Genomic DNA, 23,908 nt, shown 5'->3' with positions numbered 1-23,908 from the left:
TTACTCTGAGCACGTCCCACATTTCTTGAGCAGTTTTGCAGACAGAAACCCTGTAGAACTCATCAACAGTCAATGCTGATGCAATAATATTCCTAGCTTTCACGTCATTCTGAAATCTTTTCTTTTCTTCAATGGTCCATTGACCACGGGGCTTTGGTTCCTGTATATTGTTAGTAGGAACAGAAGAACCAGACGCAATAACATCCCAAATTTCACAATCAATAGATTCAATAAATATTTGCATTCTTACCTTCCAGAATGCATAGTTCTCACCTGTGAATAGTGGGGGTCTATTGATTGATGCACCCTCTGCAAAGGTTTGATGTGATCCTGCCATTTGAATGACTATCAAAGCAAGCTCTGATGCCAATTATTAAAATCGCTGCAGCGGAATTATTAGCGTGGTAACAAACCAAGAGGGGGGGTGAATTGGTTATATCCTTTTATTATGCCTTTTTAATATTTTTCTCTTAATTTCTTACTAAGCAGATAATTAAACGTAAATAAGAGAGTAAGGGAAAGAGAAAAATTGCACAGGTATTTTATCCTGGTTCAGATCACTAGGATCCTACGTCCAGTCGCTTATCTCAAACAAGATAAACCTTTTTCACTATCACAAAACAATTACAAATATTAGTCACACAGAAAAATAATTTGTAACAGTTTAGAAATTACCACCTCTCTTGAAACCACAAGAGATGAACTTACACCTCCTTTGAATCTTCACAAAGGATGACCACCTCCTTCGAATGCTTCACGAAGGATGATTCTCTTCCAAACACTTCCTCAGACACACCAAGGATGAACCAGCTATTCCTCTGTCACCGCAATACCACTTCAGGACTTCGCAGACAAGAGTTTCCTTAGCTTCAGCAAATTCACAGAGTTCTCAAAAGAGTTCAGAGTACTAGAGCACAAGGGAAGAGATATTTTTGAGATAAAGAGTGAGCCATTTTATAGACTCAGCCTAATACCCTTCCATTCTTCGAAAACGGGCCATCTAACGCATTTAATCGATTAACATAAATATTAATCGATTAATAATGAGTACAACGACTAATTTTTCAAATCTGAAACCCCCAACGGCTAGTGTTAATTGATTATTCTCAGGAATAATCGATTAACTAAATAAATCAAATATAAATTACAAGAATCAACCCTAATACATATTTGAGCACTATTACATCAACTTTGATTATTATAAAAGCTTTATAAAATACAGAGATCTTCAATTTGTCTTTATGAATCTTGACTTGTGCGAATCTGTTCATCATCAAAACTTCATCTTTGATTTTTGCTAACAGGAAGTAGAGGGAGTTGAGGAAGTAAAGGGAGTTGAGGAAGAGGAGGAAGTGGTAGAAGTGGAGGAAGTGGACGAAGTCGATGAATTGGACGAATTGGACGAAGTGGACAAAGTGGATGAAGTCGAAGAAGAAGAAGAAGAAGAAGAAGAAGAAGTTAAAGTAGAAGAAGTGGAGGAAGTGGAGGAAGTGGAGGAAGTGGAGGAAGTGGGGGAAGTGGAGGAAGTGAAGGAAGTAGAGGAAGTGGAGAAAGTGGAGGAAGTGGAGAAAGTGGAGCGAGTGGAGGAAGTTGTCGAAGTAGACGAATTGGACAAAGTGCACGAATTGGACGGAGTGGAGGAAGTGGACGGAGTGGACTGATGACAAATTTAGGAACACCGAAAAACGGCGCCACAAACTTGTTTAACAATCGGCAAGTGTGACCGAATCGTATCAAGTAATAAAACTCGGTAAGACCAAGTATCGTTCTCCCAAAGGACTCATGGCCTAGTTTAGCTATATGATTTGTTGATTATTTAAGATTTAAGAACAAATTGATTGTAGGTTTTAATGCAAAAGACAGTAATTAAATATGTATGCATGAATTTGATCAATGGAGAAAAACAGAATACAAACACTTCAATGAATTTGATGGATGAGTATGTTGTTGGGGTTATCAATTTCATCTTATCCACTCTCATATTTTTAGGAATTCATCATTCTTAGCATCAATGCTAATGCCACTCCCTAAATAACCTTGCAAGAAGGCCTATCCTTAATTACGAGTTCATACAATTCCTAGCATTCCTAGTAATTAGTTCTGAAGTGCAGGAGCTTAAAGGCAACCAATATGCTATTGGGAGAAATTCCCCAGATCTAGACTTCCCCGTACGTTCCCGTATCGACAAAATCAATAATCATGGCAATGAATGAGTTAAACAAAACAAGCAATAAGCAAAGAAGAAAAACCCTAACTGTCAATACCGAATTTCGTCCGGATTGGGGTTTTGGCTTTACCGTAGACTGTTCTCCTTTGTTTTATTATTTACCCTTTTTATTATTTTTTTTATTTTATTATTTTCGTTTTTATTATTTATTTATGTATTTTCTTATTAGTTTACTGGTGTCTTTAGTTTTTGTTTTTTTTAGTTTTTACCTTTTTATTTTATTAAAAAAAAAGAATTAGGAAAAGGGGACGTTTTGTCTTTAGTAAAAAATATGCGAGAAAAGAAAAGTGTTTTGGTTGGGGGTACGATGTGTACGTGTGTTGGAGGGAGAGGGTGCAAGAAACCGTTTCTGCAGAGTGTGCGGGTGGCAGAGACGTTTTGGAGCCTACATGGCATATGCACGATTTGGTATACGGAATGGGAGGGTAGCACAGAAAAGCAGAGAGAAAGGGGAATTTTGGGGAGGAGCTACAGCGGGCCTTCATCAAAGGAGAGAAATTTTGCTGGGGGTACTGGAGAGAAAAGAGAGGAGAGTTTGGAGGAAGAAAAGAAAAAAGAGGATTGGACACTGCTTCTGAGGTCCACCATTGTTGGCACCTGCAAAGACAAAGGTTAGCTTGAACGAAGGAGGAGGAGGCATCGGATTAGCGGAGCTAACGACAACCAGTGGAGCTCCAAGAGGTAAGTAGACTTGCTCACTCGTATAGTCATAAGTCTTGGATGTATTATGCTTCATACTGGATGTTGTTCCATTGATAATGCATTGTTGTGTGAATGTTCGCGTTTCTCCATCATCATCCAATGTATAATTACATGTTGTCTTCGATCTGAAACCTCCAATATCGTCCGCCACTCACTAACCTCCCCTTCCATTCATTCTCTGTTTCACCACCCCAGCCTCATCCTACCCTTAACCATCTTCACCCATTTCCCTACTCCAACCTTTGTCTCCCTCCCTCGCAAGCTTCCATCAACCCCTTTGATTCTCCACTTCTCTGATCGTGTTTCTCTCCTCCAAGCAAATCCATTTCTCAACTTCACTCATTATTTTCTCATGACCCAATCAATACTCAGAGCAGGACAAACTCTTCATTCACGATTCATACTCATACGCACACAAACACATTCCAATGCATAATGAAGCTATAGAAATCCATTTTCGGTCTCTCCTTTTCAAAGACATGGAGCAGCACGAGCTCTGATTTTCCACAGTCTTCAACGTTTCTGTTCCTCAACCAATTCCATGCAAAATCAGATTTGAACCAGTGAATAGCAGCCAATAAGAAAACCAAGACGGAGAGGGAGAGTTGGAGCGGCGGTAGGCGGTGCCCAAGGTGGAAAAGCCTCAACCCTAGGCTAGTGCGAGAGAAGCGAGGGAGAGAAGGCAGTGGCGCCGCGGTCGGCAGTGGGTCTGGTGGAGCGAGTTGTCGCCGGCGAGGCCAAGGCGCGTTCTGGTTGAGGCGACGGTGGCCGACGCTGGCATAGGCGGCGGTGGGCCTGCGGAGAGTGGAGCTGAGGGAGTGAGCTTACGGGAGAGTGTTGGGTCTGAGTGGGTGAGGAATGGGAGGGAAGATGCCGAACCCCTAGGGGATTCTAGGTTAGAAACCACCCGGGTGGGCCAAGCCCATAAATAAACCCACGTTAAGCCTTTTTCGAACGTTCGTCATCTACCTCCTCACCGAACGTCCGTCCGGCCACTTCTTGGACGGACCGTTTGGTGACCATCACCCCAACGAACGCTCGTCCCCAACGAACGCTCGTCCCCAACGAGCGCTCGTCATTCAGCCCATTTCCCAGCATCCGTTCGTCATCGCACAACGAACGCTCGTCCCCAACGAGCGCTCGTCATTCAGCCCCTTTCCCAGCATACGTTCGTCAACTCCCCATCGAACGCTCTTCCCCAACGAACGCTCGTCCACAACGAGCGCTCGTCCCCATCGAGCGCTCGTCCCCAACGAGCGCTCGTCATTCAGCCCGTTTCCCAGCGTCCGTTCGCCATTCCCTAACGAACGCTCGTCCCCAACGAGCGCTCGTCATTCAGCCCATTTCCCAGTATCCATCCGTCATCGCCCAACGAACGCTCGTCCCAACGAGCGCTCGTCATTCAGCCCCTTTCCCAGCGTCCGTTCGTCAATTCCCCAACGAGCGCACGTCATTCAGCCCCTTTCCTAGCATCCATTCGTCATCGCCCAATGAACGCTCGTCCCCAACGAACGCTCGTCACTAAGCCTCCTTTCCCAGCGTCCGTTCGACGTTTCCACCAACGAGCGCTCGTCATCCACTCTCCTGTTCTAAACGTCCGCTCGTTATCTCCACCAACTAACGCTCGTCATCCAGGTTCCTATTCTCAACGTACGTTCGTCAACTTCCACCAACGAGCGCTCGTCATCCACTCTCCTGTTCTAAACGTCCGCTCGTTAGCTCCACCAATGAACGCTCGTCATCCAGGCTCCTTTTCTCAACGTACGTTCGTCAACTCTCCCCAACGAGCGCTCGTGATTCTGAATCCTTTCCCAACGTACGTTCTACCTCTACCACGGACTGCACGGTCGCCTGCGACGGAACGTTCGGCACCCCTTTTCTCGCACCCCTTTTCTCGCACCCCTTGTCTTATTTTATTTTATTTTGTTCTAGATATCTACTTATCCTAAAATATATATATTTAATAATGCAATATTTATAATTTAAATAAAAGAATTTACAAAAATATGTTATAAAAGGTTAAGCACATGTGTGATCGCACGCATCGTCCTTGTGCTAAAACCTTTTCTTCTTCTTTTCTAAAATTATAAAAAACATATTTTAAAAGGGTTAGGCACATGTGTGATCGCACGCATCGTCCTTGTGCTAAAACCTTTTCTTCTTCTTTTCTAAAATTACAAAAAAATATATTTTAAAAGGTTTAGGCACATGTGTGATCACACGCATCGTCCTTGTGCTAAAAACCTTTTCCCTTTCTTAATTAAAATTACAAAAATATATTTTAAAGGTTTAGGCACATGTGTGATCGCACGCATCGTCCTTGTGCTAAAAACCTTTTCCCTTTCTTAATTAAAATTACAAAAATACATTTTAAAGGTTTAGGCGCATGTGTGGACGAAGTGGATGAAGTGGATTGATGACAAATTTATGAACACCGAAAAACGGCGCCACAAACTTGTTGAACAATCGGCAAGTGTGACCGAATCGTTTCAAGTAATAAACTCAGTAAGATCAAGTATCGTTCTCCCAAAGGACTCACGACCTAGTTTAGTTATGTGATTTGTTGATTATTTAAGACTTAAGAACGAAATAAGTGAAGTTTAATATGCAAAAAAGAAAATAAACATGTATGCATGAATGTGATCAATGACTAAAACAAAATACAAACACTTCAATGGAATATATGGATGAGTATGTTGTTGGGGTTATCAATTTCATCTTATCCACTCTCATATACTTTAGGAATTCAACATTCTTTTCATCATTGTTAATGTCACTCTCTAAATTACCTTGCAAGAAGGCCTATCCCCAATTACGAGTTCATACGATTCCTAGCATTCCTAATAATTAGTTCTTTTAGCGCAGGAGCTTAACGGCAACCAATATACTATTGGGAGAAATTCCCCGGATCTAGACTTCCCCGTACGTTCCCGTATCGACAAAATCATAATCATGCATTGAATGAGTTAAACAAAGCAAGCATTGAGCAAAGAGGAAAAACCCTAACTAATGATCAAAGAAAGCATGTATCTCAAATAAGATGTTTAAACACAAATTCCATATATGAGAGTTTCACAAGACTACATTGATTCCCCAATAACAATACAAGGTTTAGTTCACCATATTCATGGTGAAACTAGATGAATAATAATGAAAGAATGAAAGATAAAACCCTACAAAGGTGAAGAGGTAGCCTGAGCATCCCAGATCCTCCTTCAAAGGGGTGGAAGAGAGAGTGTTTGCTTCGTTTCTGCCAAAGATACAAACCCTAGGACGTCCTAAAGCTTATATACTATTCTAAAATTACAGAAAATTTAGGCCCAAGCCTATAAGTGTGCCGCACAGCAGTAAAGTACCGCTCAGCGGTAAGTGCGTGAGTTGATTTCTTCCCCTCAGCAGCCATTTTGCCCCTCAGCGGATCCCCCGTGAGCTTCTGAGTGCCGCTCAGCGGCAGTTTACCGCTGAGCGGCAGTTGCGGCTTCTCCTTTTGCACTTTTTGATGTCTTTTCTTATTTCATCTCTCTCCTTCTTCACTTCTTTCACCAAATTCACCTTAAAACCTGCACAAAAACACTGAAATCAAGCATAAACTTGTCCAGCTCTCTTATTTCTTAAAATATGAATAAAAGCATGATTTCAAGCTAGTTTCTAAGTGTTAAAGGTTGCTTTTAGTATCAATTTCAAGCATGAAAATAACAGTTTTTCAACTGTTATCAGAGGAAGTGAAGGAAGTGGAGGAAGTAGAGGAAGTGAAGGAAGTGGAGAAAGGGAAGTGGTCTTTGAAGTAGGAGATTGGGTTTGGCTCCATTTAAGCAAAGATAGATTTCCTAAACAAAGGAGATACAAACTCAATTCTCGTGGTGATGGACCTTTTATGGTGCTTCAAAGGGTTAATAATAATGCATATAGGTTAAAGTTTCCAAATGAGTATGATGTGAGTGCTACTTTCAATATATGTGATCTAACCCCTTTTGTAGGTGATTTAGAAGAAGAAGAGCCTTTTGATTTGAGGTCAAATCCCTTTCAAGAGGGAGGGGATGATGGCAAAGTTATAGTCAAGGGTCCAATCACTAGAAGTATGTCCAAGCTCCTCCAAGAGGAACCTGATAACAGTTGAAAAACTGTTATTTTTATACTTAAAATTGACCTTAAAGACAACCTTTATGACTTAGAAACTAGCTTGGAATCATGCTTTTGTTTATGTCTTTGAAATAAGAGAGTTGGATGGGTTTTATGTTTGGTTTCCTTGTTTTTTCAGAAAAGGTAATTAAAGAAGCGTTTACCTGTGTCTATGACACCAATAATGAAATCAATTGAAGAGTGTTGGATTAGGGTTTTGAAAGTGACATAATGAAGCGCCTTCAATCCCAAATCTGACTCCAAGAAATTCCAAGATCTTGTTATATGCAACTCTCTTAATATACTTACTAGAAAATTAAAGTGGAAGTTGTTTGTACATAGAAATTTATGTATAAAAGAGTTTACAGGAAGATAAAAATTATCAATATTGAAATTATTCAAATATTTTTTACTTACTCACTAATTTTTTATTGAAATTTTATATTAAATTATTTACTAATAAAAGTGAGAGCTATTATTGATTCAAAAGTATGAAATATTTGTCATGATTTTGTAAAACATGCCATACAAAGAATTTGTGTATAAAATATCATCTATAAGAAAAAATCATATGATGTTGTATTCAAATAATACTTATTTTCACATTTTCTTTTTTACACTTCTCATTTTAAAGTTAAAGAGCAGGTGATGAATAAACTAAATTTTATATCAACAAACAATTAATTATTAAAGCGAAAAATATATGTAAGCAGTGGCTGCATTATATAATAAAAATTACCGAAAAAAACAATTAAATGTTTTACAATGTCGATTAATTAATTATGATTCATCTTGAATATGGTTTTTATATAACTATCATGAAAATTAAGAAATTATGTATGATTGGATAGCATAATATAAAAATATCACACTTAATTAAATGAAAAATCCAAAAAAGAAAATCTTACCACTAAAGTCAATACTAAAACGAAACTGTTTCGACTAGATCCGGGCGGACCCTGTTAAAACACAAACTTGACTGGGCGGACGGACGCTCCCGAACGGTAGAGGCAGGCGGACGATCGCGAACGTTAGAGGCAGGCGATTTTTCCTCTGGTTGGCTCAGACTGGGCGGACGGACGCTGCTCACCACTCCAAGCCGGGTGGGCGTCTTCCTTCTCCTGGCGTTGTTCCACACTCCCAGTTGGGGAGGGGCCGGGTACCTGCTAAAGGCACTCCGACGCTTAAGTCAGTAATATGACAGAGCGTTATATAATGCATGCATGTGTTGCGTTTTAAGCAATCTGTCTAGAAATCATACCTGAGACCTTTATTTATATTGATTGTAATGGGCTTTTACTTTTTGGGGGCCTGGAAACGGCCCAATAATACCTTAATCTTCATTAAGGACTTTAATGTGCCATTTAGCTTTTAACAATGTTATCAACTAAGTGCGGATCGTTTGGGAAGGCGTTCAGTCTATGGATGATTGGACGCTCGGTCCTAATTGGTGGGCGGACGCCCAATCTTGGGTTCCCGAATGGGTGGACGCTCGTTAGACGCTCGGTCCGGACTCTTGGGCGGACGAGCCAACTTGGGCGGACGCCTGATTCTGGAAAGGCTGGACGCTCGGTCCAGATTATTGGGCGGACGTGCCAACCTCGGGCGGACGTCCGCTTCCTAAATGATTGGCCGTTCGTTGGACACTTGGTCCAGATTCTGGGGCGGACGTTCCACCCTGGGCGGACGGCCAATATGTTGGGAGGACCTATCATTACATAAGCCCCCCAAGCCCGAGCATAATTTTATTGTGCGAAGGGGTTGTCCACGCCTGGATGGGCGACATTGGAATACCGCTGGATCCATGAAAGCTCGGACAACCGTTCTTTTGGACATTCGGTCTATGATTGTGACGGGTGAGCTGCACTGGACGTCCGCTAGTTTGGACGCTCGGTCTAGATTGTGACCGGGCGAGCGGCATTGGACGTCCGCTAATTTGGACGCTCGCCATCATGAATGGCTGGACGCTTACCATCTTGGACGGACGTCCCATCTTGGGCGGACATCCAGTTCTTGAATGTGGACGTCCGGTACTGATCTTTGGACGAACGTCCGGTTCTGGAATGACTAGACGCTCGGTCCTAATCCTTGGACGGACGTCCCATCTTGAACGGGTGGACGCTCGCCCTGATTGGTGGGCAGCAGTGTTACCCCCTTGCTCGGTCTATGCTGGGAGGTCCTGTCATTACATAAGCCCCCCAAGCCCGAGCATAACTTTATTGTGCGAGGGGTTTTTTAGATGGCCCCCGAATTGCTGGGTCCACGTGGAGGTCGACTTGGCGTACCTTGGAGGACAAATGGCCAGACGGTTGATCGTTCATGCCATATTTGGCTAAATTATAACGAGGCCATGGACGGCCGGTCGGTTGATTACTGAATGCCAGATTTGGTTAAGTTACGAACGGCCGGTCGGTCGATTACTGAATGCCAGATTTGGCTAAGTTACGGACGGCCGGTCGGTCGGTCGATTACTGAATGCCAGATTTGGCTAAGTTACGGACGGCCGGTCGGTCGATTACTGAATGCCAGATTTGGCTAAGTTATGGACGGCCGGCGATTGATGATGAATGCCAGATTTGGCTAAGTTACGGACGGCCGGTCGCTTGATGAATGCCATATTTGGCTAAGTTATGGACGGCCGGTCCTTTGCTTCATGGCCCAACCAAGCTGAGAGTTGTTCTCGGAGGAACACTCTTTTTCGCCAGCTTGGTCTTAATGGGGCGGACGGTCCTTCGCCTCGTGGCCCAACCAAGCTGAGAGTTGTTCTCGGAGGAACACTCTTTTTCGCCAGCTTGGTCTTAATGGGCGGAAGGTCGTGGTTCTCGGTGGAACTCTCCGTTCATCAACTTGGACTTTTTCTATGTTTGATGGCCAGATTTGGCTAAGTTATGGACGGCCGGCAATTGATGATGAATGCCAGATTTGGCTAAGTTACGGACGGTCGGTCGCTTGATGAATGCCATATTTGGCTAAGTTATGGACGGCCGGTCCTTTGCTTCATGGCCCAACCAAGCTGAGAGTTGTTCTCGGAGGAACACTCTTTTTCGCCAGCTTGGTCTTAATGGGGCGGACGGTCCTTCGCCTCGTGGCCCAACCAAGCTGAGAGTTGTTCTCGGAGGAACACTCTTTTTCGCCAGCTTGGTCTTAATGGGGCGGAAGGTCGTGGTTCTCGGTGGAACTCTCCGTTCATCAACTTGGACTTTTTCTATGTTTGATGCGGGAGGATTGAAGAGAGCCCCTTTTGCAAACATGCACTTGTGCCATTGTTGCGGGTTACCTGCATGATGAAGGGAATATGGCGAATTTCAAGTTTAAAGAAAGTATGTGTCCATACCTTGTAAGGTGGACTGGTGGGTTGAATATGCTCGGATGAGAATGGTTGTTCCCAAAGAACACTTATGAGAATAATGGTCGAATAAATGGGAGGTCGAATGGCCCAATTAATGGGAGGTCGCACGTTGAGGCCGGACGGCCGAAAGTTGAGGCCTGATGACCGAGAGCCTGAAGAGGTGGGATCAAGGAGCGCTATTGGAAGATGGCCAGCCGTTCGCTCGCTGAGGCAAAGTGGACGAGCGCTCCTTGAAGCAGAACGGACGAGCGCTTGAGTCCAGATTGGACGAACGCTCTTTGAAGTCGTTCGGTCAACTGTTGACGCTAAATGGCCGAGAGTCTAACGAGGCCGGACGGCTCAATGCTGATGCCAGATTTGGCCAAGTACCTAAGACCGAACGGCCTGGAGATAGGGGTCGAATACGTACCTTGGAGGCCGAGTGACCGGACGTCCTTATCAATATGAACGAACGACAGAAAGCTCGAGGCCGGACGACCGAGAGTTGAGGCTTGATTGCCGAGCGCTCATTGAGGCCGAACGGACGAGCGCTCTCCAAGGCCGGATGGACGAGCGCTCTCTGAAGCGACGGACGCGCGCTAGCGTTCTTTGATCCCGGACGGACGAGAACTTCGGTCTTGACATCCGGGAGTGGAGTTAGTGGATGGACGTCCTGGTCCTTCTGGGTGAACGACCCAAAGTTCGAGGTCGGATGGCGGACAGGGGAGGCCGTACGGCCGAGAGACATTTGTTGAGATGATGGAGTCGAGTGCCAAGTGCTCAACCGAGGATGTTGACGCTCTTTTGAGGTGCCCCTCACTGGTTCCTTGTGTTTACGATGGGGAATATGCACTCGGCCCCACGGTGGGCGCCAAATGTTTCGACTGGATCCGGGCGGACCCTGTTAAAACACAAACTTGACTGGGCGGACGGACGCTCCCGAACGGTAGAGGCAGGCGGACGATCGCGAACGTTAGAGGCAGGCGGTTTTTCCTCTGGTTGGCTCAGACTGGGCGGACGGACGCTGCTCACCACTCCAAGCCGGGTGGGCGTCTTCCTTCTCCTGGCGTTGTTCCACACTCCCAGTTGGGGAGGGGCCGGGTACCTGCTAAAGGCACTCCGACGCTCAAGTCAGTAATATGACAGAGCGTTATATAATGCATGCATGTGTTGCGTTTTAAGCAATCTGTCTAGAAATCATACCTGAGACCTTTATTTATACTGATTGTAATGGGCTTTTACTTTTTGGGGGCCTGGAAACGGCCCAATAATACCTTAATCTTCATTAAGGACTTTAATGCGCCATTTAGCTTTTAACAATGTTATCAACTAAGTGCGGATCGTTTGGGAAGGCGTTCAGTCTATGGATGATTGGACGCTCGGTCCTAATTGGTGGGCGGACGCCCAATCTTGGGTTCCCGAATGGGTGGACGCTCGTTAGACGCTCGGTCCGGACTCTTGGGCGGACGAGCCAACTTGGGCGGACGCCTGATTCTGGAAAGGCTGGATGTTCGGTCCAGAATATTGGGCGGACGTGTCAACCTTGGGCGGACGTCCGCTTCCTAAATGATTGGCCGTTCGCTGGACAGTTGGTCCAGATTCTGGGGAGGACGTTCCACCTTGGGCGGACGTCCGCTTCCTAAATGATTGGCCGTTCGTTGGACACTTGGTCCAGATTCTGGGGCGGACGTTCCACCTTGAGCGGACGTCCAATCTCGGGCGGACGTTCTACTTTGGGTAGGCGTCCGGTTCCGAATGGCTGGACGCTCGGTCCAGATTATTGGGCGGACGTGCCAACCTTGGGCGGTCGTCCGCTTCCTAAATGATTGGCCGTTCGTTGGACACTTGTTCCAGATTCTGGGGCGGACGTTCCACCTTGAGCGGACGTCCAATCTCGGACGGACGTTCTACTTTGGGTAGGCGTCCGGTTCTGAATGGCGGGACGCTCGGTCCAGATTATTGGGCGACGTGCCAACCTCGGGCGGACGTCCGCTTCCTAAAATGATTGGCCGTTCGTTGGACACTTGGTCCAGATTCTGGGGCGGACGTTCCACCCTGGGCGGACGGCCAGTATGTTGGGAGGACCTATCATTACAGAAACAATGGAATATTTAAAAATCTCAACATTTTATCGAGAAAGAGGAACAAAATTCTGTCTAAGTGGAAATTGAAAGTACAAAAACCAGAAATTCACTAGACAATCACATTTGTTTACGTGCATATAACATTGAAATGCAACAAAAAAAAATTATAAAATAATGACAAATATTGGAAGTAGTTGCCACCCTGTCCAACAAGGCAACTCTCTTATCTTCATATCTCTATTCTGGAACACCATTAATATAATGTTGTTTTACTTTTATACTATTTGTTAATTAATTTTAATTCATATATTTACACTTTTTATTTAAATAATTAATTTTCCCCAAAATATTTATCTTTTATTTATTATTATTATTATTGAAATGTCTTTTACATCATTGTGAGTGTAGTTAAGGTTGGGGAACAAAATTATTAGTGCACAGTAATAATCATATACACAAAGGACACCAAAATTCACTTCCAACCACATAATAAGTAACTTCTGCCCCCAAGATGGTTGATTCTTGACTACATTGCAATCCCCAATCTTGGTATAGTGGTGGGCTTCCTCCACGTCCCTTGTGATCCACATAGCAGCCATCAATTCTTGAGGATCATAGGGTCGAACTTAGCTCCTGCTGTAAACCTTCCAAGAAATACCCTAACAACTGCTCCTCCGAAACTCACGTCGTTTGACCCACCAACAATTCGAAATCCTACACGTATTCGTCCACTGTCCTTGTCTGTTTGGCCACCGCTTCGAAAATGGTGCCCCTGTTTCTGCCCCCAAAGACAATGAGGATATCTTACTCACTTTTCAAGGTTTATACCACACTTTCGGGTACCAAGGAAAACACTAGAAATATAGGATATGTATGCATTTACGACATCCCCACAAAAACATTAAATTTTGATAAAAGAATCTTGATAAATAATTATAAACTTTCCACATTTATTATAACCTTCCTTTTAGTCGTGTTAAGTTTAACAAAACCAATAACCTCTCTAATGCATTATAGAGAAACTCTGGATATCAAATTCAAAGAACTGGTGCGTCTTAGGTCTAGATTATATACTTAGTCTTGCTAAGAAAATGCAATGGGAAAAAAAGGAAACAATATAAAAAGAAACTATATAAATGCTAATGAAGAAAATATACAAACAGTGATGGGAACAATTTGAAAATGATATTTATGAATGAATAATACAAGATAAAACAATGAATGTATGCATGGGTAAAATCCTACCGCTGAAACCTGAATTTTTACAATTTTACAAAACCTGATGCAGATATGAAGATTCAACCTAAATTGTATCCACAATGATGTCTTACGCAGAAAAAAAAAAGAATACTATGAATGGAGATAAACTGCAGATGCAATCAATGCAATGAATTTAGTCAAATCTGATGCAATCAGACTATATGCAAAAATGGAATGAATTTAATAGTATTGAATTGGTAAAAAACTGCAAAGTATGCACGAACTCTAAGTAGGTATTAAAGACAATGCATGAAAACGGGAAAACGAATACAGAATTTAGATTCCTATGTGACAGGCTACAAGAGAGATGTTTTTATGCAATTTTTCTGGTTTGAAAACAGAACTGGAGTTTCCAAGTTGCTAATGCAATTGAAATGACTTAAACAATTGAAACGGGCCATTTCTAAGCAAATAAGGCTAGATGAGCAATTGAATAACGGAAGAAAATAAAAATTTTCCTGATAAGAAACTAAATGAAAACTGGAATGACAATGCAAACAAAGAAAATACATAACCAAAAATGGCCAATTTGGCATCAACTATTATGCCCAAAGTGAGAATTCTAAATGCTTATACAGTGTAGGATTGGAAATAAAGAACAGAAATGTGGTTTTGATTTTGATTTGAACGTGGCACAATGAACAATTATGCAGCAAAAACAGTCCGACACAAAATCCAGCAGCAATCATTACATTGGTTTGGTTAAATGAGTCTTAATTTTTTTTCAAAAAGACATTTTGGATTCGTTAAGCACAATCTGGAGTCTTTTAGTTTCCATTTCAGAATGTTAAAGGCTGGAAACTCATCCAATTCACTAAAGACTATACAACAAGAAATCCTAGATTATGCTGAAAACTGAATGAGCATGGATGCAATAATCAATGCACCTACACCTAGCTTTAATATTAGAATCATGGCAAGAATGAAAAGAATGGACGTACCTAAATTTGATATTTCCTTTTATCAAAATTTAATCAAAACTAAGAATTACAAAGACAAAACATTACTTCTAAACAAACGAAAATAATACAAACTGAAAAAATTACAGAGCAAGATGGAATTAACAGAGCAAGAAAAGAATTCCAAACGGGTTATCACAATTAAGAATACAAAAATCATAATCTCTAGATAAGAAAACAAATTTAGATAAAAAGTTTGAGCAAACACCTTATTTTTGAAGTTTTACCTCTCATTTCTTGGTTTGAAGATCTCTCCCTCTTTGATATGCAACTGAACACAATTTTACATTGAACAAAATGTTAATAGGACAAACAAGATATTTACATGCTAATCAAGAAAACAATGCTAATGAAGCGCAGGAAAAAGTGAAAACTTAAATCCCCAAATTGAGCTCAGGTTCTCACTCTTCGTCTTCAATGGCAACATCTTTTCTGAAAACTACACCCAACGTGTACCAAAGACAACCCCCAAATCGGGTCCGCCCATCACCCTCCATCGCACCGGTCTTGCACAATTGACGTGGAAAATGGATCCTAGTTGCACTCAATTTGCAATCCTGTGCACTAACCTTCCTATTCTCATGAATCCAAAGCTGCACAGATATTTAAACTTCAATCAGTAGAGTATGCATTCAATACTATCACTTAAGAGCTAAAACCGAAGCAACAATTCAAAACAAGGGTAAGTTAGACAACTTGCCTATTTGGATGGTTGTTTCTAGCCTGCTCCAAGCTCCACACTGAGGTGTTGTTGCTGCTGTCTACTCAGAAATACTTGACTCCAATTGAGATGGAACTAAATGGCAATCAAGAATATACCAAAATCAAACTGGACAAACTGACATCTGCACATAAATCAGCAAACAAATTTAAAAAATTGGAAGTGAATGTCGTAGTAGTAAACAATTTTAAAATTTGAAGTAAATGCAATAGACATTTTCTCTTTTGTTATGTTGATTGCACTCCAGTTTAAGCAATCTGCACAAGAAACTATTAGCAAGTCAGTTAGGCTAAACTCTCTCAATCTGCCAATAGACTAAGGTCAAGTTAGCCTCACAAAACATAATAAAAATTTGATCTCCAACTGAACACAACTTTACATTGAACAAAACATTAGTAGGACAAACAATTGATAAAACTACAACTCTCCAACTGAACACAACTTTACATTGAACAAAACATTAGTAGGACAAACAATTGATAAAACTACAACTCTGTATATAGCTTATCTCAAATGAAAAATATAAATTAAAAAAATGTTGACAGTGCATGATAAAAATGACAGAGTATTAGCATAGATATACAATAATCTACCTTGGGAGTTGTAAAACTTGAGTTTCTACTTGAATAAATCCAAACTGCTAGACATCCGGAGCACAGGTTCGGATCCGCATTTGCTTTGACCCAATGTCTGTAATAACATAAGTAACATCAAAAAAATCATCAGACCTTTGCAATAGAACAATTGCACAAAAAAATACCGTAGAGACTAACAGTTAACACCTTTTCCATCCTCCCTCGCGGCTTTTGATTGGATTTCTCGACAGACGAGGTCCTTTGACATGCTATTAAAGGTCTTTTGTAGGGACACCAAAGAACAAAGCTAGGCACAAAATAAGCGAAAATAAAAAATGTTGTTACTAAATGATGATCAATTTCATATCCAGGGCCAACAAAAGCCAAAACACCAAAATATACCTCAAAAGGAAAATATGCTGGCTGATTTTACTTTGAACATTAAAACGTGGTCGATCCATTGAGCAGTGAAGATGATCATACAAAGCATCTCGTCGTCCTCAGTATGATCATCACCATCCACTCCACATTTTTTCTTCTATGTAAACCTAATACATCAATAATGAAAATATTACTAAAACAAATGAAATTACAAAAATTGTACCAAATGAACAATGACAAAAAAGAGTAAATATACGCTTTTTCTATTTGAATGGGATGTTACTTAGCAATTTAATTTTATGCATTGGATCGGATGTATTTGCTTTAACACTAAATGTTTTCAATGTAAATAAAAGATATTATACATACAATAGGGATATTTGTTTACCTTTGTACACAATAAAGAAAATGGACTTTTTGTCTTTTGATTAGAAATTTGAAAGTACATCAGATACCCACTTGTAACTATCAAGAAAAAACGAGTTAAACATAATAAGCAACAATAGAAATTTCATGCCACATTAATTACCACAAGACAACAAGTCAAGCAACACATCATACCCAAAGTATGCGACAAGCCATTTTGCGTACTTCCATAACTACAATGAAGTCTCATGCACCAGAGCACACCTCCTCCTATATCAGAAAAACTCAATAGACAAATATGGAAGAACGACCGACACACAAGCAGATATTTTTGCAGACAAACAATGTTCTTCAATAAGTGAAAACCGTCATATAGAGATAAAGCTGAACAAAAGTATTCACAAAAATGATCGACAATATTTATAGAATAATAAGAACATAGCATAAAGCACAAAAATTTAACCACATATTGTCATAAAATGTTATTCAGAACACCAATTGCTTCTAGATACCAAACATTGTCCACAAAAAATCACAAGAAGTGGAATACTTGAATGAAAAGATATCTCTACCATAATGTTTTGATTTTATTTGTGCGCCTCATCCTCTTTCGGAAACTTAAATTTCCATTTCGAAGAAATCTGCAAAATACAACAAGTAAGCAATATCAAAAAGAAAACAACCACAACAACAAAACCATTTAGGTGAAGCAATTCAAAATTTGAGAACAAATTTGAACTTAAATGGCAGAGCACTAAGTTCTAATCTTTAAGGCCTAAGTTTTAGAGCAATAATTGGTGCAGATTAACATACTAACCGTATTGTTCAACAGAAGATTTAATCAAAATTGGTGCAGATATTTTCTCGCCATAACCCATGCCAAATTCTTCATTAATTACCCAAGAAGGCTGCCAAAGGAGTTAGAATTAATATGTTGAAACAAAATAAAGCTAAACTTTGTGGACAAAATAAAAGAAAACAAAAATCACGTGCTCCACTTTTGTTGTTTCTGGACAACTTTGTGCTCCCTTAATTCAATTATTTTCGTCTGATTTTCCAATCCTGCACACATATATCACACGCCCTAATATCCTCTTGGCTAAACAGATTGCAAGATACAATGCCCTATGCCCTATGCCCTATGCCCTATGCCCTATGCCCTATGCCCTATGCCCTATGCCCTATGCCCTATGCCCTATGCCCTATGCCCTATGCCCTATGCCCTATGGCTCATATACACATACATGGTACTCATACAATGCTAAACAATTCTTCATTCAAAATAAATAGTGTCATAAGGAGAACATAAGATTTCTTATCTGTCAATTGAAGGAGTAGCTCTTGGGAGCTAAGGGACACAGCAGTGCCAATAATGAGGGTGAGAGCGTTAGATACAACTACGACTTCATCGGGTAGTACATAATTCAAGCCTCCAAGCTACACAACAAAGAAAAATCATGATAAGACAAACAATTTTCAATTGCAGACAATTACTAACACTAATTATATTTGAAGAAACAAATCAAATGTAATATTGTACCTTAACTTTCATCTTCAACCAAACGTTTGTTACATTTTGATCGTTGACAGTTAATGGTGGACCCAAGAACTGGGTAACAGTTCCCATTTCAACAAGTATCTTATTCTTCCTTAAAGCCAATAAAATTCAATTAGTTTTAGAGCAATAATGAACTTGAATAATTTCATAATGAAAAAGATAAACACAATAAGTCATCGTAGATAACGAAATTTTTTCTAACAACGACAAGAAATATATGGAATTACAAATTTTAAAGAATACCATTTATGAAGTCAACTACTTTCTCCACTCCTAGTTGAGCTGCAAAGTATTGATTGTGAAGAGTCCCACAAGAAGTATAAATCACTTGTAACAAAACAAATAGAAACACATAGTAAAACTCTCATGGTTAATTGGTTAACTACTTCCAAGCGAGCAGCAAAATTAAGATGGGAAAAACACAGAAAACAGAAGACATGGGAATTCAAAATAAAATTTACCTCCATGCTCATAATTCATTCTGCTGGATTGGCACCCTGCAAACCAGTATAAATGAATTAAGCTCAAAAGAACAAAATGCTAGAAAATAAAAATAATATCATATCATATGCAAAAAAATAAAATATCAAAACATATAAACAAGGATCCAATATGCAAACTTATGTACAAAAGGGGAATTTGTCATGTGCTAAGCACTTCAACGCATGAAACAAAGTTTTTCAATTAACTAAGAATTACCTAAGGAAAAAAAGATTAACATACTAACCGTATTGTTCAATAGAAGATTTAATCAAAATTGGTGCAGATTTTTTCTCGCGATAACCCATGCCAAATTCTTCATCAATTACCCAAGAAGGCTGCCAAAGGAGTTAGAATTAATATGTTGAAACAAAATAAAGCTAAACTTTGTGGACAAAATAAAGGAAAACAAAAATCACGTGCTCCACTTTTGTTGCTTCTGGACAACTTTGTGCTCCCTTAATTCAATTCTTTTGGTCTGATTTTCCAATCCTGCACACATATATCACACAGCTTAATATCCTCTTGGCTAAAGAGATTGCAAGATACAATGCACAAGATAAAGAATTCTCCCTTTCCCGGTCTTGCACAATTGACGTGGAAAATGGATCCTAGTTGCACTCAATTTGCAATCTTGTGCACTAACCTTCCTATTCTCATGAATCCAAAGCTGCACAGATATTTAAACTTCAATCAGTAGAGTATGCATTCAATACTATCACTTAAGAGCTAAAACCGAAGCAACAATTCAAAACAAGGGTAAGTTAGACAACTTGCCTATTTGGATGGTTTTTCTAGCCTGCTCCAAGCTCCACACTGAGGTGTTGTTGCTGCTGTCTACTCAGAAATACTTGACTCCAATTGAGATGGAACTAAATGGCAATCAAGAATATACCAAAATCAAACTGCACAAACTGTCATCTGCACATAAATCAGCAAACAAATTTAAAAAATTAGAAGTGAATGTCGTAGTAGTAAACAATTTTAAAAGTTGAAGTAAATGCAATAGCAATTTTCTCTTTTGTTACGTAGATTGCACTCCAGTTTAAGCAATCTGCACAAGAAACAATTAGCAAGTCAGTTAGGCTAAACTCTCTCAATCTGCCAATAGACTTAGGCCATGTTAGCCTCACAAAACATAATAAAAATTTGATCTCCAACTGAACACAACTTTACATTGAACAAAACATTATAGGACAAACAATTGATAAAACTACAACTCTGTATATAGCTTATCTCAAACAAAAAAAATAAGTTAAAAAAATGCTAAGAGTGCATGATAAAAATGATAGAGTAGTAGCATAGATATACAATAATCTACCTTGAGAGTTGTAAAACTCGAGTTTCTACTTGAATAAATCCAAACTGCTAGACATCCAGAGCACAAGTTCGGATCCGCATTTGCTTGGACCCAATGTCTGTAATAACATAAGTAACATCAAAAAAATCATCAAACCTTTGCAATAGAACAATTGCACAAAAAACATACCGCAGAGACTAACATTTAACACCTTTTCGATCCTCCCTCGCGGCTTCTAATTGGATTTCTCGACAGATGAGGTCCTTTGACATGCGGTCTTTTGTAGGAACAGCAAAGAACAAAGCTAGGCCCAAAATAAACGAAATTAAAAATGTTGTTACTAAATGATGATCAATTTCATATCTAGGGCCAACAAAAACCATAAGTGTTCAAAACATGAATACTGCAGAAAACATAAGGAAAGGGAATTCAAAATAAAATTTACCTCCATGCTCATAATTCATTCTGCTGGATTGGCACCCTACAAACCAGTATATATGAATTAAGCTCAAAAAACAAAATGCTAGATAAAAAAAATAATACCATATCATATGCAAAAAAATAAAATACCAAAACATATAAACAAGGATCCAATATGCAAACTTATGTACAAAAGGAGAATTTGTCATATGCTAAGCAATTCAACTCATGAAACAAAGTTTTTCAATCAACCAAGAATTACCTAAGGAAAAAAAATTAACATACTAACCGTATTGTTCAACAAAATATTTAGTCACAATTGGTGCAGATTTTTTCTCGCGATAACCCACGCCAAATTCTTCATCAATTACCCAAGAAGGCTGCCAAAGGAGTTAGAATTAATATGTTGAAACAAAATAAAGCTAAACTTTGTGGACAAAATAAAGGAAAACGAAAATCACGTGCTCCACTTTTGTTGTTTCTGGACAACTTTGTGCTCCCTTAATTCAATTATTTTCGTCTGATTTTCCAATCCTGCACACATATATCACACGCCCTAATATCCTCTTGGCTAAACAGATTGCAAGATACAATGCCCTATGCCCTATGCCCTATGCCCTATGCCCTATGCCCTATGCCCTATGCCCTATGCCCTATGCCCTATGCCCTATGCCCTATGCCCTATGCCCTATGCCCTATGCCCTATGCCCTATGCCCTATGCCCTATGCCCTATGCCCTATGCCCTATGCCCTATGCCCTATGCCCTATGCCCTATGCCCTATGCCCTATGCCCTATGCCCTATGCCCTATGCCCTATGCCCTATGCCCTATGCCCTATGCCCTATGGCTCATATACACATGCATGGTACTCATACAATGCTAAACAATTCTTCATTCAAAATAAATAGTGTCATAAGGAGAACATAAGATTTCTTATCTGTCAATTGAAGGAGTAGCTCTTGGGAGCTAAGGGACACAGCAGTGCCAATAATGAGGGTGAGAGCGTTAGATACAACTACGACTTCATCGGGTAGTACATAATTCAAGCCTCCAAGCTACACAACAAAGAAAAATCATGATAAGAAAAACAATTTTCAATTGCAGACAATTACTACAACTAATTATATTTGAAGAAACAAATCAAATGTAATATTGTACCTTAACTTTCATCTTCAACCAAACGTTTGTTACATTTTGATCGTTGACAGTTAATGGTGGACCCAAGAACTGGGTAACAGTTCCCATTTCAGCAAGTATCTTATTCTTCCTTAAAGCCAATAAAATTCAATTAGTTTTAGAACAATAATGAACTTGAATAATTTCATAATGAAAAAGATAAACATAATAAGTCATCGTAGATAACGAAATTTTTTCTAACAACGACAAGAAATATATGGAAATACAAATTTTAAAGAATACCATTTATGAAGTCAACTACTTTCTCCACTCCTAGTTGAGCTGCAAAGTATTTATTGTGAAGAGTCCCACAAGAAGTATAAAACAAATAGAAACACATAGTAAAACTCTCATGGTTAATTGGTTAACTACTTCCAAGCGAGCAGCAAAATTAAGATGGGAAAAACACAGAAAACAGAAGGCAAGGGAATTCAAAATAAAATTTACCTCCATGCTCATAATTCATTCTGCTGGATTGGTACCCTGCAAACCAGTATAAATGAATTAAGCTCAAAAGAACAAAATGCTAGAAAATAAAAATAATATCATATCATATGCAAAAAAATAAAATATCAAAACATATAAACAAGGATCCAATATGCAAACTTATGTACAAAAGGGGAATTTGTCATGGGCTAAGCACTTCAACGCATGAAACAAAGTTTTTCAATCAACTAAGAATTACCTAAGGAAAAAAAGATTAACATACTAACCGTATTGTTCAACAGAAGATTTAGTCAAAATTGGTGCAGATTTTTTCTCGCGATAACCCGTTCCAAATTCTTCATCAATTACCCAAGAAGGCTGCCAAAGGAGTTAGAATTAATATGTTGAAACAAAATAAAGCTAAACTTTGTGGACAAAATAAAAGAAAACAAAAATCACGTGCTCCACTTTTGTTGTTTCTGGACAACTTTGTGCTCCCTTAATTCAATTCTTTTGGTATAATTTTCCAATCCTGCACACATATGTCACACAGCTTAATATCCTCTTTGCTAAAGAGATTACAAGATACAATGCACAAGATAAAGATTTCTCCCTTTCCCGGTCTTGCACAATTGACGTGGAAAATGGATCCTAGTTGCACTCAATTTGCAATCTTGTGCACTAGTCTTCCTATTCTCATGAATCCAAAGCTGCACAGATATTTAAACTTCAATCAGTAGAGTATGCATTCAATACTATCAGTTAAGAGCTAAAACCGAAGCAACAATTCAAAACAAGGGTAAGTTAGACAACTTGCCTATTTGGACGGTTGTTTCTAGCCTGCTCCAAGCTCCACACTGAGGTGTGTTGCTGCTGTCTACTCAGAAATACTTGACTCCAATTGAGATGGAACTAAATGGCAATCAAGAATATACCAAAATCAAACTGCACAAACTGTCATCTGCACATAAATCAGCAAACAAATTTAAAAAATTAGAAGTGACTGTCGTAGTAGTAAACAATTTTAAAAGGTGAAGTAAATGCAATAGCAATTTTCTCTTTTGTTATGTTGATTGCACTCCAGTTTAAGCAATCTGCACAAGAAACAATTAGCAAGTCAGTTAGGCTGAACTCTCTCAATCTGCCAATAGACTTAGGCCAAGTTAGCCTCACAAAACATAATAAAAATTTGATCTCCAACTGAACACAACTTTATATTGAACAAAACATTAGTAGGACAAACAATTGATAAAACTACAACTCTGTATATAGCTTATCTCAAACAAAAAAAATAAATTAAAACAATAGTAAGAATGCATGATAAAAATTACAGAGTAGTAGCATAGATATACAATAATCTACCTTGGGAGTTGTAAAACTCGAGTTTCTACTTGAATAAATCCAAACTGCTAGACATCCAGAGCACAGGTTCGGATCCGCATTTGCTTTGACCCAATGTCTGTAATAACATAAGTAACATCAAAAAAATCATCAAACATTTGCAATAGAACAATTGCAAAAAAAATATACCGTAGAGACTAACAGTTAACACCTTTTCGATCCTCCCTCGCGGCTTCTAATTGGATTTCTCGACAGATGAGGTCCTTTGACATGCGATCTTTTGTAGGAACACCAAAGAACAAAGCTAGGCCCAAAATAAGCGAAATTAAAAAATGTTTTTACTAAATGATGATCAATTTCATATCTAGGGCCAAGAAAAACCAAAAGAGTTCAAAACATGAATAGTGCAGAAAACTCCACATGTAGGGTAACTACTTCCAAGAGAGCAGCAAAATTAAGATGGAAGAAACACAGAACACAGAAG

At 39.7% G+C, this 23,908-nt stretch overlaps 1 protein-coding gene across 38 annotated transcripts in view; it reads right to left on the bottom strand.

The window, feature by feature from the left end:
* Positions 1-12,809: 12,809 nt before the first annotated feature.
* The window catches only part of LOC148192878 (uncharacterized), a 30,781-nt gene continuing 19,682 nt past the window's right edge, over positions 12,810-23,908 (bottom strand). For 18 of the 38 annotated variants that reach the window (XM_088098849.1, XM_088098851.1, XM_088098854.1 and 15 more), the window contains 29 exons: positions 23,636-23,728; positions 23,446-23,542; positions 22,901-23,177; positions 22,371-22,793; positions 22,105-22,140; positions 21,901-21,939; positions 21,640-21,748; positions 20,770-21,536; positions 20,506-20,541; positions 20,272-20,364; positions 20,082-20,178; positions 19,538-19,814; positions 19,180-19,430; positions 19,008-19,098; positions 18,742-18,777; positions 18,524-18,607; positions 18,263-18,371; positions 17,540-18,159; positions 17,295-17,363; positions 16,918-16,992; positions 16,745-16,821; positions 16,378-16,523; positions 16,183-16,282; positions 15,994-16,090; positions 15,615-15,657; positions 15,380-15,524; positions 15,085-15,272; positions 14,907-14,950; positions 12,810-13,238 (listed from right to left, as the gene is read on the bottom strand). Coding sequence is in view for 4 of the 38 variants with exons in the window: in XM_088098859.1 (XP_087954985.1) it covers positions 18,313-18,371; positions 18,524-18,607; positions 18,742-18,777; positions 19,008-19,068 (240 nt within the window). In the remaining 34 variants the exon portion in view is untranslated. Of the gene's footprint in view, positions 13,239-14,906; positions 14,951-15,084; positions 15,273-15,379; positions 15,525-15,614; positions 15,670-15,993; positions 16,091-16,182; positions 16,283-16,377; positions 16,524-16,744; positions 16,822-16,917; positions 16,993-17,294; positions 17,364-17,539; positions 18,160-18,262; positions 18,372-18,523; positions 18,608-18,741; positions 18,778-19,007; positions 19,099-19,179; positions 19,431-19,537; positions 19,815-20,081; positions 20,179-20,249; positions 20,365-20,505; positions 20,542-20,769; positions 21,537-21,639; positions 21,749-21,900; positions 21,940-22,104; positions 22,141-22,370; positions 22,794-22,900; positions 23,178-23,445; positions 23,543-23,635; positions 23,729-23,908 lie in introns of all 38 variants that reach the window. The other 20 variants (XM_088098850.1, XM_088098861.1, XM_088098852.1 and 17 more) reach the window with 17 other exon arrangements.

The sequence above is a fragment of the Vigna umbellata genome, chromosome 9, assembly GCF_029865625.1.
Source record: "Vigna umbellata cultivar VRB3 chromosome 9, Vumbellata_1.0, whole genome shotgun sequence".
NCBI lineage: Eukaryota > Viridiplantae > Streptophyta > Magnoliopsida > Fabales > Fabaceae > Vigna > Vigna umbellata.
The sequence above is the reverse complement of the archived record's forward strand: the minus strand, read 5'-3'. Positions and strand labels throughout refer to the sequence as shown.